The sequence below is a fragment of the Triturus cristatus genome, chromosome 5_1, assembly GCF_964204655.1.
Source record: "Triturus cristatus chromosome 5_1, aTriCri1.1, whole genome shotgun sequence".
NCBI lineage: Eukaryota > Metazoa > Chordata > Amphibia > Caudata > Salamandridae > Triturus > Triturus cristatus.
Genome location: NC_140587.1, coordinates 1,013,034,502 through 1,013,048,299, shown reverse-complemented (window position 1 = coordinate 1,013,048,299; position 13,798 = coordinate 1,013,034,502). Strand labels below are relative to the sequence as shown.

The following is a 13,798-nucleotide window of genomic DNA, read 5'->3' as shown; positions in this document are numbered from 1 at the left end:
ACTAGCCCACTAGGTACCTCCAGTAAGTGCCACAGAGCTGAGTTGCAGAGAGGTGTAAAAAGTGGCACGGCCTGGACCACCTCTCTGCAATGCAGCTCAGTGGCGCTTACTGGAAGCACTTGGTGGGCTAGTTAGCCCCCAGGGGCCCTCAGTATTGAAGGGAAATTATATCCCCAATTTAAAACGTGCCATAGTGCGTGTTTGCACACGTCACCTCAGGCCCCGTCCCCTCCCTTCACCACTGTGTAAACGCACCCTGTGGCTGTTCTAAGTTAAGAGATTAAGTCCCCTTGAATCCTAAGGGTCCCTAGGGTCAAACTAGACCACTAGGTACCTCCAGTAAGCGCCACAGAGCTGCGTTGCAGAGAGATATAAAAAGGGGCTTGGCCTCAGAGCACCTGTCTGCAGCGCAGCTCCCTGGCGCATACTGGAGATGCCTGTTGGGCTAGTTGGCCCTCAGGGACCCTCAGTATTGAAGAGGAATTAATTCCCCAACTTACAACTCGCCAGGGGTCGCGTTTGCAGAGTGCTGCAAGGAGGGGGCGTCGCCTCCGGCACGATGCCAGTCTTTTATTTATTTTAATTTTTTAAGAAGGGGGGCTGTGTGGTTCCCCTTCTTATTCTAATTTATTGGCCCTGATGACCCCATCCCCCAGGGCCTGTCTCCTAATTATATTTTTTTGACCCCAATCCCCAGGGCCGGCCACTGTTTTTTATTATTTAAAAAAAATATATATTTATAGACACACCTAGGACATGCTGGACAAACCGTACGTACCTATCACCATGACGATTTGCGTGATATTCATTAAAAGGCGACTATGCATACAATGAATCCACGTGGAATGTATTTACACGACTAGTGAAGCTCTGACATGTCTGATGCCCTACCGTGCCTAATCCCGGTAGACACCCTTGTCGTTTATTTATACAAACATGGGTAGCTATTGACGGGCACATTTAATACACATGCACACCAAGCCATTCAAAGGGGATTCGACAAAAATTCGACCAAAACTATGCAAGAAACCCCCCTCACGATTAATAAAACACACATCCACTGCCGGATGTGTAATACTTTTTATTTTACTCTCTGGAAAGGGGACGAACATCACTTGAGAGTCACAGCGCGCTCCTGGCAGAGCCCAATGCTGTGTTACACCCACCATTGCCTGCTGAGTGCCACACACCTCTGTGTTGTATTCCACTAGCTAGTGCATATGCTATGACACTATCTAGCCCAAGTGCACTGTAACACCACCCCGTGAATATGTCATGCCACACTTGTCTTCGCACGGGTTATATTGCCCCATCTAACGTGCCTTCCTCGATGCCTATGTTATAACGCACAGTGCTATGCCATACATATTACAATCTGGGATCCATATCTTTGTCACAGTGCATATGCAACGTTACACTCCCCAGCACATATTTTATATTACAACTTTAGAGACTAGTTAGGTTACACAACACTGCCCTGTGCATATTACACTCCAAGGCGCATATTGCATAGCACGCGCTAGTGCCTGTGCTATCTCGCGCTCTCCAATGCATCTCTCATTGCGCACAATGTATTGCATATTATATTTCACGCCCGGTTCATCTTATATCACACTTTTTGGTGCATAGTTTATACCATACACTATATCTAGTTTTCATTTTCAATCGTGCTCTCAGGACTATGTTCTATATAACACTGTGTTCACCTACCCTTTTCACGGGCATTACATTTTGCGATAGGGGGTGGAGGGTCAGGGGGTGTTTCTGCCAAGTGAGCCCGGAGTCACAGTCACAAACGTCCTCTTCTTCCTGAAAAAAAGTGAGATTATGCTGCATACTTGTTCATATTTTAAGTAGTTCGCACAGACACACGTTTTAAAAACAATAAAGTTCCTAATACCCGCCTTCTCTGAACAGTTAGCTTGCTGCCCCATCCCCCTCCTCCCTATCCTCTGTTGTGTGAATCCATGGACTAGCCTCCTCCCTCCTGCCATGCATGGTCTGATGTGCTGCCACTGCCCTCAATTTAGTATGATGTACCAGTCCACTCCTCCTGCCCTCCATTGCCCAATTCTATGTCCCATCATTGACCTCCTGCTTAAACTCTGAGCTTAGCTTGCTGCCCCTATTCTCCTTACCCCTGCCCTCCGATGTCTTTGTGCATGCCCCTGCTCCATGCTTTTTGCCCACCATGTTCCATGGACCTGCCACTCCTATCTACTCTGAGTGTTCTGTTGAGCTGCCACTCCCCTCCCACCTGCCTAGCATTGTCAGATGACTGTAACCTGTCCCTGCCACCTCCACCCTGCCTGTCCACATGCCATGCCCCTATCCTCTTCCTCCTGTCCACATGGTCCATTGTACTGCCACACCCTTCTGCCCTCCCTGGTCTGTTGTGCTGCAACTGCTCCTCCTGCCTGCCCCGTGCGGTCTGTTGTGAGGCCCCTTCCCCTGAACTTTCTTGTCTGTGCACAGATCCTGACCCTCCCTTCTATCCTCCATCGTCCTTTGTGCATGCCCCTGCACCCTCCTTCTTGCCCATCATAGCCATTGTGCTGCCACTAACCCTCCCACTTGCCATGCATGGTCTTCTGTGCTGCCATGGCCCCTCCCACCTTCCCTGTGTGGTCAGTTAGCTGCCCCTGACCCCCTCCCACCTTCCCTCCATGGTCTGTGTGTATGCCATCACAGTCTCACTGTTGCTCTTTATGGTGTGTCTTGCTTCTAGTGCCCATCCTGCCTGACCTCCATGGCTATCTTGCTGCTCCTGCCCTGCCCCCTTGCCCCCAGCCCTCTGTTTACATGTGCAGACCCCTACTCCCTCCCTCCTGGCTTGTCTGTTCCATTGTAATGCCCCTGATCCGTCCCTCCTGCCCTTTATGGTCTGTTATGCTGCAGCTTTCTCTCCTGTCTGTCCATTATGGTCAGCTAGCTACCATTGCCTCTTGCCCCTCTGTTCTCTGTTGTCCATGTGCATGGTCCTGTCCCCTCCCTCTTGCTTTCTATGGATTGTTGTGCTGCACTCCCGTCCCGCATGCCCTGTGTGGTGTATTGTGCTGCTGCAAACCCTGATGCCTGCCCTGCAGGGTCAGTTTGGTGCACCTCTCCATGTCCCTCCTGTCCTCTGTTATCCAAGTCCATGTCCCTACCCCATTTCCTTCCATGATCCAATGTACCATACTTGCGAACATTTTGAACTTGGTAAGAGGGAGATTTTGAAAAAAAGCTGGGGTATTGATTTTCCCCTTTGAGTTACATTGAAAAAGAGGAGATTGTAGACAGGAGACAGATCAAATAAAGCCCATTTGAGCTTAAAAACATCGGACGTTTCCTGGCTGAATCGGGTCTGTTGGCATGTATGGTTGTACTACCATTGCCTCTTCCTTCTGCCCACAATGGTCTATTACATTACCACAGCCTCTCTTGCAAGTCCTGTATTGTTGGTTTGTTGCCCCTGCCCCCCTTTCCACTGCCCTTCATAGTCTATTGTGCTGCCACGGCCCTTCCTGCCTGCTCAGTGTGGTTAAATTGTTGCCTTTGCACCCTCCTACCTGCCTTCAATTTTCAGAGTCCGTGCCCCTGGCCTCTGCCTCTCAACAGTATCCTAATGAACAACTAGATTGCTAACATTCTATATTTATTACAAAAGTGTGGAACGCCTGACGTCATCTTGATGTAATCAAAACCGTAATACCTAGAGCATTTCTTTTAGAAATTACATATATGAGAGGGTCTTATTGGCATCAAAATTATGGTTAGTACTCTAAAAGACTAAAATAAGGACATATTTTCTGAGTTTTCAAATAGCGACAAAGCACTTTTAAATTATTTGTTATCTTTATGTTTTTTTATCCACTTGACCACTTGATTAAATGTTGCACTTAGGGGAGAGGATGTGGTGTTACTTCCAGAACTGCAGACTTTGCAACTTGGGATCGGGTTGGAGTTTCTGCTTCAGCTCAACATTCTGTGATTCTGGTCAAATCACTTAGTCTCCCCATGTCTACAACCAAAATGAATTTGTTCTTGTGTGATGTAAACAAAGCTCATGTAAAGCACTCCAATACCTGACAAGTCTGCACTATATAACACTGCAAAAACACAAAATAATAAGTGTTTTGCACACTTCTGTCATTGGGCTATATTTGGGCTACATCTGGGTGATTTTGGGCTACATTTGGGCTCTTTTGTCTCCGGTGGCCATTTTGGGAGATTTATTTGTTATGAAGTTTCCTAATTTCCTCATGTACTGCAGTCTCCTCAGTAGGAAATGCTTTCAGTTTTTTACTTTGATTCCATCATGAAGGTATTCAGATATGTCACACATTTGCCATAAATTCTGAATGTTAGCACTCTAGTTGCTCATTAGATCACTGTAGTAAAACTACTGTTCACCATGGAAGTCTGCTCCTGGTATTAAAAGTGCATGATTCAGTCTGCATGTCAGAATTTTTTTAATGAAATAGAAGAGGATTTGAGAAGTCACTCAAAATGTGCCCTCATTTTCTTTCTTCAGGATTAATCATAATTTCTATGGCAAAATGAACCCCCTCATTGTGTTCCTTTTTAAATTAAATGTTTTAAGTGTTACCAGTTTATTCCAATCAAGATGGCTTCAGGTGTGCCATACTTTTGTCATAATGAAGACAGTAAGTGCTCTAGTTGTTTTTAAGAACACTCTGGGACATTCTGTCATTGGGCTATACTTGGGCTACATCTGGGTGATATTTGGGCTACATTTGGGCTCTTTTGTCTCTGGTGGCCATCTTGGGAGACTTATTTGTTATGAAGTTTCCTAATTTCCTCATTTACTGCAGTCTCCTCAGTAGGAAATACTTTCAGTTTTTTACTTTGATTCCATCAAGAAGGCATTCAGATGTGTCACACATTTGCCATAAATTCAGAATGTTAGCACTCTTTTTGCTCATTAGATCACTGTAGTAAAGCTACTGCTCACCAGGTAAAACTGCTGCTGGTATTGAAAGTGCATGTTTCAGTCTGCATGTCAGAATTGTTTAATGAAATAGAAGAGGATTTGAGAAGTCACTCAAAATGTGCCCTAATTTTTCTTTCTGCAGCACTAATCATACTTTTTATGGAAAAATGAACCCCCTCATTTTGTTCCTTTTTAAATTAAATGTTTTAAGAGTTACCACTTTAATCCAAGCAAGATGGCTTCAGGTGTGCCATACGTTTATCATAAGTAGGACTGTTAGCGCTCTAGTTGTTCTTTGGAACACTCTGGGAAGCTGCAGTAGAACACAAAGGAATCAACTGACAGTCTCTGCCCTTGTTGGATGTACATGTTTTACTGAGAATGTCAGACTTCATTCTCACATGACTGAGAAAGATAATGTGAATTTACAGAAAATATGCTCTCAGTTTAGCTTATAGATCACCTTCCAAACCTCTGTGGGAAAAGCATGAGAAAATATTTTTCTCTCAATCATGATATCCCAGCAGAAGGCTTTTTCACATGGTGAAATCACCTTAGAACATACCACAATTCCTAAAATGAGTATGGTACCATCAACAAATGATTTATAATGTAACTAAGGTCTTAAAACCTTCTATTAACTGCAATGCTTTTTAATGAGGTGCTATCATGTATATTGGTCCCAAGATGGCTGCCAACACTTCTTGGATGAAGTGCTGACAGCCAATCAGATCTCAGGATGAGATGTGTGGTAATTCTCCGCCCACATAGATATATGATTTTACTTTTGATTTTCTCAGGAACTACTGAACAGATTGACACCAGACCTGCAAAAGGCACTTCCCTGACCTGAGGACTACCTCTCTGCCAAATTTCAAGTAATTCTGTTCACCTGTTCGGGCTGTACCTTGGACTAAAGGTCCCTATGGAAAAATGCATGGGGAAAACGTGTTTTGGGACCCCCCTTTTTTCTAGGCCCCCGCTTGACGAATCACCTCGAGACTTTCAGGGTAGGAGCGGAGCGGAGCGCCTCACCTATTTTGAAAATTTTGCGAGGATTCGTCAACCGGCGCCAAAGTTATTCCAAATAGAATGTTGTGGATTTCCTATGGAAACACGGTCCTAACTATAACTATCTACTGGCGACCGCCAGTAGATAATATATATATCAGATATATCAGTTCATCAAGGTTGCCCTCAAATAAAGACGCCGCACATGAGGACTTAACACCCTTTTATTGCGGACAGCAGCAGAGGCAGCATACCAGCACAATTCTCATCTTCCAATGCCGAAATGCCAGACGTGTTTCGGACATCCGTGTGTCCTTGATGCCAGGCTCAGCAGTGAAGGAGACAACAGCCATGATATGGTCCATCAGTTAAATACTGCAAGTCCCGCCCCAATGGGCGTCGGCAAAATTGCCTACTGGTACTTGTGGTTCCGTTAAATATCAAAGCCCAAGTGGGTGCTGTTGTGCAATGCCAGAAGTCTCTTACTCCAGTGGGTGAATCACGATTTGGAATAACTGCCCCTGCGCCCTTGTCTTCACGCAATAATGGCCTCCTCATTCCATCAAACGCCCGTGATTATGAGCGCGGTGGAGCAGCCATGCTTCAGCAATGGGGTGCCTTTCCGGCTGGACTACCCGCTTAACCTCTTCCATGCTCATGACGTCTCGCGGCCGTCATGAGTCACGATGGGCGTGTGCGGACGACGGCCGGGAGAGGTCATGACCACGCCCGCGATTGGAATGTCAGCACTGCGGTAGCGCTGCGGCGGAATTTGCGCCGCAGCGAAGAGTTTAACATCAGTTCATCAAGGTTGCCCTCAAATAAAGATGCCGCTCATGAGGAGTTAACACCCTTTTATTGCGGACAGCAGCAGAGGCAGCATACCACCACGATTCTCATCTTCCAATGCCAAAATGTCAGACGCGTTTCGGACATCGTGTGTCCTTGATCACAGGCTCAGCAGTAAAAGAGACAACCCATCAGTTAAATACTGCAAGTTCCACTCCAAATGGCGTCGCCAAAATTGCCTACTGGTACTTGTGATTCCATTAAATATCAAAGCCCAAGTGGGTGCTGTTTTCCAATGCCAGAAGTCTTCTTCCCCAGTGGGTGAATCCTGATTTGGAATAACTGCCCCTGCGCCTTTGTCTTCACGCAATAATGGCCTCCTCCTTCCGTCAAACGCCCGTGATTCCGAGCGCTGTGGAGCCGCCATGCACCGGCAGCGTGACGCCTTTGTGAAATCAACCTCCTTTTTAGGTTGAGCATTCGAGACCTCTAATAATTTCTTATGTTGGGTTAAAGCCATCCCCCAGCTTTTGATTTTTTTGTTTCAGTGTCCCTCAAAAATCATTGCTTGCCAGTGGTCAATCCTGCCTCTTTGTCCCTTCTTTCTATCTTCCGTTCCTCTCATGCAGCAGGGACTAAGGGGCTCATTATGATGGGATCGACCGCCAGACGTGCGGCTGTCCCACCAGCCCAATTAGGATGCGCCTGCCATACTGGCGGGCACATCCTGGCCTTTTACCATTGCAGACGGTGCTGCTGGCTGCAGCACCATCCACAATGGTAAAAGGGCATGCACAGCATTTCACTGCACCACGTGGCAGGCACCACGCGGTGCCTGCCACTTGTTGCAGGGAACTGCCGCAAGTGCACCACCTGGGTCCAAAATGGGCCCAATCCCCACCAGCCATGGCGGCATCGCCGCCATGGAAAGGCCTTTAACGGCCCACATCCTAATATGTCTGGCGGTGCCTCCTAGGCACTGCCACCATATTACTGGCCCTGTTCCGCCCGGCCGGACTGGCGGAAAAGCGGCGGACGGACTTTGCGTCAGCCGCGATACCCACCATCATAATATGGTGGCGGGTATTTCACAGTAGGATGGCGTAACGATCGCCACCGCCGTCCCGGCGATCGTTACGCCATCCTAATGAGCTCCTAAGTACTGTCTCATCACACTACAGTTCTTTGTCTGTTCTCTGGGGGACTACTTTATTTCTTTGATTCCTGCCCTGTTTCTGTTTGCCTGTGTGTAGTTTCGGCATCATAGCTTATCACTTTAAATATCGTTTTCCTCCCTCCCACCTCCTCCACATTTTTATTGGGGGTACTTTTTTCTCCATGCCTCCCTCTTCGTAGTTATATTTTTTTAGGCTTTTAAGCAATATTCGCTTTCGACCGTCATTTGGGCTTCCTTTTAGTAGGATGTTAGTTTGGGTTTGGGCTTTGTTTTACAGAGGATTGCGCTTGTTTTTTGGTAGAAGAGCAGAACAAGCCTTGGCAGCGCAAAAAGCTAGTAGTGAATGTCCGACTTTATGGCTTTGCCAGTGCTTGTTACCTATCTTTTCAGCACTCCTAATCAATTTGTAATACATAATTAATTTAGAAGCATAGTTTAGCTACAGCTATCAGGACATCACTTCTGTTAAGAGTGGTGGGTTTCAAGGACTCGTTTTACAGCAGTCGGGACATCTCAATAACACCTTTAATCTTGTAGAGAGGATGTCCTATCACTGATTGATGTCAGCACAACCTCCTCCGCACCCATGGAGACTCTTTCTCATCAGCTGAGACTTGCTGCTCAGAGAAACCCTTCTCACAAGTCTCACTTCTTAAATACACGCTGAATCCATGCACGAGCAGCGCTGGTGACCACCCCCGCGCCTCCTCCAATGACTGATCCGAGAGCAGCCTCCACCACACCTGATAAACGACCCCCAAATATGCCCTCTGCAGTGGCTCTCCATAGAAAGCATTTTTTGCCCCCCCCCCGCTAGCAGGGCTTCCTCAACCAAGGTTTGAGGATTGTCCTATCTGACATTTCTCCCTGTTGTTGTAGGCGGCGGTCTATCTCTCCCTTTGTTTTTGTGAAGGCCTCCTCGGCTTCGTCATACATGGGATGGCGGTAGTACCAGCCTCCGTTCCCCGTCACCATGCTGTTGATCATGCCAATCACATACCCCCGCTGCTCCTCCTTTTCTCTTCCGGAGGCTCTGTTAAAAGCCAGGTACCGCCTCCCAGAGGCGTTGATAAACCCTTTAAGTTTACCCTCTGCCCTACTAACTAAAGGCTCTATGGATCCATTGTCCAAGTCGTCTTTCCGGGTAAACAGCACGACCATGTACCACTCTGTCCCTCTCCCGAATAAATCTTGAATCATTCCCACTGCCCTCTTTTCTTCCTCCGTAAATCTCCTCACCTGCAGGACCACAACTATGGCGTGCGGCCCCGCGCACTGGACGATCTCTTCGATAATAGTTTTATTATAGCGGGTGGTGTGGAAGTGTCCACAATCGAGATGCATCTCCTGTAGAAGTCACAGGAACTTTTATGACATTCCCGTGTCACTGACCCTGGTGAGGGGCCGGACTCGAACACATCTCTCCCAAGGATGGTGTTTGCGGTGGTGCTTTTACAGGATCCGCTTTTGCCAACAAGGATTAACCTCAGCTCCGGTTCACAGGGGCCCTCAGCAAAGCTGGAAGAATCTGTAAATGAGAACAATCAACTTCTATTTCAAACGAATCACTGACAGAATATCGATGACAGAAATATCCACAGTAGGTAAAGTGTTGGATAGCGTAGGGGTAAAAATTACTGTTCGTACTCCAGAGAGTGCAACAGTAGAGAAAGTGTTGGATAAAGTAAGGGTTAAAATTACTATTCCCACTCCAGAGAGTGCAACAGTAGGGAAAGTGTTGGATAGTGTAGGGTTAAAAATTACTGTTCGCACTCCAGAGAGTGCAACAGTAGGGGAAATGTCGGATAGCGAAGGGGTAAAACTTACTATCCCCACTCCAGTGAGAGCAACAGTAGGGAAAATGTCGGATAGCGAAGGGGTGAAAAATTACTATTCCCACTCCAGAGAGTGCAACAGTAGGGAAAGTGTTGGATAGCGTAGGGGACTATTCCCACTCCAGAGAGTGCAACAGTAGGGAAAGTGTTGGATAGCGTAGGGGACTATTCCCACTCCAGAGAGTGCAACAGTAGGGAAAGTGTTGGATAGCGTAGGGGTAAAAATTACTATTCCCACTTCAGAGAGTGCAACAGTAGGGAAAGTGTTGGATAGCGTAGGGGTAAAAATGACTATGCCCACTCCAGAGAGTATAACTGTAGGGAAAATGTTGGATAGCAGAGGGTAAAAAGTAACATTCTTATCAATTAAAAAATGTGTTTAATTAAATAACCAATTAATAATTAATTGACAATAAATGTATTATGAATACCAATAAATTAAAATGTATAATTACTTTAATAAAATGAAATTACTTCCCACCCTATTCCCCTATAAATCCACAACCAACTCCGAAAATAAATTAACACAATTAATATAATAATTAATCAATTAATTAAAATGAATTACCAATTAATCATTAACAATAAATTAATTATCAATACCAATAAATAAAAATTAATAATTACTTTATTATAATTAAATTACTTCCCACCCTATTCCCCTATTAACCCATAACCCGCTCCTAAAATAAATTAACACAATTAATATAATAGTCAATTAATCAATTAATAAAAATTAATTACCAATTCATAATTAACAATAAATTAATTATCAATACCAATAAATAAAAATTAATAATTTATTTATTATAATTAATTTACTTCCCACCCTATTTCCCTACAAACCCACAACCCGCTACGGAACTAAAAAGCAAAATGTAATTAAAAATAATAAATTATTTCTCAAAATTATTATTAAATGTACTATAATTAAATTACTTTCCACCCTATTCCCCTATAAACCCACAAACCGCTACGGTACTAAAACGCAACATTTACTTTAAAAAAAATTGCCAACTACTAAAATGTAATACATATATTTTTTTCAAAATACAATACTTAACAAAAAATATAGAACGCATATATATAAAATACATACTAAAATACATAACACTAATATAAACATCGATATTATTAACAACGATATTTTTGCAAATGATATTACTGACTTTGATATTAACAAAAACGATATTTCTTACCTTCAGGTCGATATTCTGGTCACCGATATTCTTGATGTCGATATTCTGTCCCTTCGATATTTCCAACTCGATAATTCTGTAGTTCGAAATAAAAAACTCAATATTATGTCTGTGCACCATTTCAAACACCATCCGCTAGAAAACAATAGCGCTAGACACAGATAAGCACTAGAAAAACACAGCTGAATGTTTCTGGACTGTGTACAGATTCCAGGCGCGTCTTTGGCAGGATGCGGGTGGTTCCTGCAGAGGAGTTTGTTGCATCATCATGGCCTAAATCGGGCTTTAGCTGGGTTACACAGCACAGGAATTAATGCTCGTCTCTGACCATGTGCAGCCCTGGTGTCTTAAGACTGCGTCCTCGCTATAGAAATACCATATATATACTTACATGAGTAATGAGACGGTTGCAGGATTTTAAAGGCTACATAGAACAAGCATTTGCAATGCAATAGGTCTCGCATTTACGCGGGTTTGAGCTATTGACATTGCAAATGACAATGCCTTTTATCTTTGTTTTCGTTTTTAAAACATAAATAAAAGGTATTGTCATTTACAATGCCAATAGCTTAAACTCGCATAAATGCTTGTTTCTTTTCCTACGAATGCTTAGCAAGGTCCTACCTCTGCTACTACAAACACACACAAACCTATTATACAGGCCAGAAATGTTTCCTGCTTTTACTACTGTAGCGCATTATATTTGTGACTGGCCAATGCTATTATGAAACTGAAGTCCAAAATTGGGCTGCCAGGCTTCTGACTCGAATCCGTTGCTACAGCCATAAAATACTTACATTGGTTGAAGGTAAACAATGACATTACGTTTAAAACCGCTTGTATGGCCCACAAGGCTTTCTATAATGAAAGGCCTCAGGTTTTAGCTAAGAAACTCCAAGCACACAAGCCTAGCAAATGCTTGTGCTTGGCATAGGCTTGCTTATTTTGCATGCTTCTAATAAAATTTGCACATAAGGGAGAAAGAGCTTTCTCCTTTTTACCCCCAGGCTTGAAATAACCTATTTCTACGTTCAAGGGATGAAACCAGGACCTTAATTTTCGAAAGGGCCTAAAAACCAGGCGATTTGAACAATCTTACACTCACTGTCAGTAAAGACTAGCCAGATAGACTTCGGCTATAACAGGTAGTGCCAGGACACCCTTGCAGGGTAAGAGATGTGGTTTATAAATAAATACATATCGACATCAACAATAGTCTTTACTTGTTTCTTCTTGAGGTTTTCTATAGGCACTGTTTCCTTCTCCATGGTTCAGTTAAAACCAACTCGTCATCGATGTTAAGAAGAAGGAGAACCATTGGTCTGCTTTACTACGTACACTGAAGAAAGGAACGTGCTGACATCAGCACTGCCCTGGTAAGAACGAGCCCACCCAACATATTGATGAAATTCCCCGCATACCTCACTGTGACCAGCACGTGCTAAGCAGCCGAACAGTAACAACTTGCACGGCCCTGGAGATCTTTCATTTTAAACAGAGTGGACTGTGGGTAGTTCATGTTTAACTTTATTTTGCTCCTAGTGGATTTTTTCTCACTAAACACTTGCTGCCTGTTCTACTGGAGCATGAACAGGAACATGTAATGATATCACGGGTTGGCCGTTGAAAATAATCTTTAACCTTGCGACTCATCTCAAAGTATCGGTCAACAACATTAAGTGTGTGTAATCATACTGCAGTAGGCAATTTAAAGCTCGTTTCTAATGGTTCAAGCACGGCTTGTTTTACAACCCAGTTCGCAGAAGAGGAGGGGCAAGAGCCTGTCATAATCATCCCGGAATCATTAAAGTTAAAGTAATTGGGTTTGTGGATTGCACTCACATCTGCAACTGGAGTTTGATACTTGCAAAATGCCTTGTTACGACCAGCTTTAACCGATAAGGCATTAATAATTGTACAAGTTGACTTCAAGGGTTGTGCTGACGTTTCTTCATACGGCGGACTCAGTACCAAAGGTTCACTATAAATAGTTGAAGGCAGTACTGAAAGCTCCCAATTAGACTGAAGACATCCTTGAGACCACCTCACACGGCGCCCTCGCATGAGGAGATACAAAATGGTAAAACTACAGCTACCAAATCCCGGCTTGGAAAGCAGGATAACTTCCCACCAAGAGCTCGAGAGGATTGAGAAGGATGAGGCGAACGACAGGCCAAAATGGGACAACAAAGCACAGTACATGCTGACATGTGTGGGCTTCTGTGTCGGACTGGGAAACGTGTGGCGATTCCCCTATCTATGCCAGAGTCACGGAGGAGGTATGCTTTACATTTCTTACTTCTATTCAGTGACATAAAGCAAAATAATTCCCCACGGTCATTCAGCAGAAATGTGAAGCGAGGGATCCGATTCTCCCATATCTCTCAATTATGCATTCGTTTTGGGCTTAAATAAGGCGTCCTTGAACGTTTCAGGGTCCCCTGAAGGGTTGCCCCCCCCCCCCCACACGCGGTGCTAGGGCATATGTTACGCCCCTGCTCCTGTTATATGAACCGCGAACAACGTGCTTGCCTGTTTTTTTGTGCAGATTTATTATATAGCGCGAACTCGACCAAGGTATTGGAGCGCTTTACAGGAGCACCAGTTACGTTACACAAGGACACATTCATTTTTTTGGGTGGGCCCGGGGAGGTTACGTGATTTGCCCAGAATCACAGGATGGAGTCGCCCCCGAGGCTTGAATGTTGGTTTCCCAGCTCCAAAGTCGGTGGTCTAGCCGGGAGACCACATCCTCTCCCCTTTGTTTCCTTATGAAGTTTTAACCAGTTTTGTCATGTATCACTAAGCAATCACAATCCTAACCGGTTGTATTTTTGTTGGACTTATTTAC

At 44.6% G+C, this 13,798-nt stretch overlaps 2 protein-coding genes across 2 annotated transcripts in view; one reads left to right on the top strand and one right to left on the bottom strand.

The window, feature by feature from the left end:
• Positions 1–8,726: 8,726 nt before the first annotated feature.
• Positions 8,727–9,257, bottom strand: LOC146832791 (GTPase IMAP family member 9-like). Its single transcript, XM_085603980.1, has one exon. The coding sequence runs from the start codon at positions 9,255–9,257 to the stop codon at positions 8,727–8,729; it is 531 nt and encodes a 176-aa protein (XP_085460106.1).
• A 3,114-nt stretch (positions 9,258–12,371) lies between these two features.
• Positions 12,372–13,798, top strand: part of SLC6A19 (solute carrier family 6 member 19) — a 793,248-nt gene continuing 791,821 nt past the window's right edge. The window contains exon 1 of the mRNA XM_085606111.1: positions 12,372–13,226. Coding sequence (XP_085462237.1) covers positions 13,010–13,226 — 217 coding nt within the window. The 5' untranslated portion in view covers positions 12,372–13,009. The remainder of the gene's footprint in view (positions 13,227–13,798) is intronic.

Bases quoted from the DNA above. Each gene is read 5' to 3' on its own strand.
- LOC146832791 (XM_085603980.1), bottom strand. From the start codon at position 9,257: ATGCATCTCGATTGTGGACACTTCCACACCACCCGCTATAATAAAACT.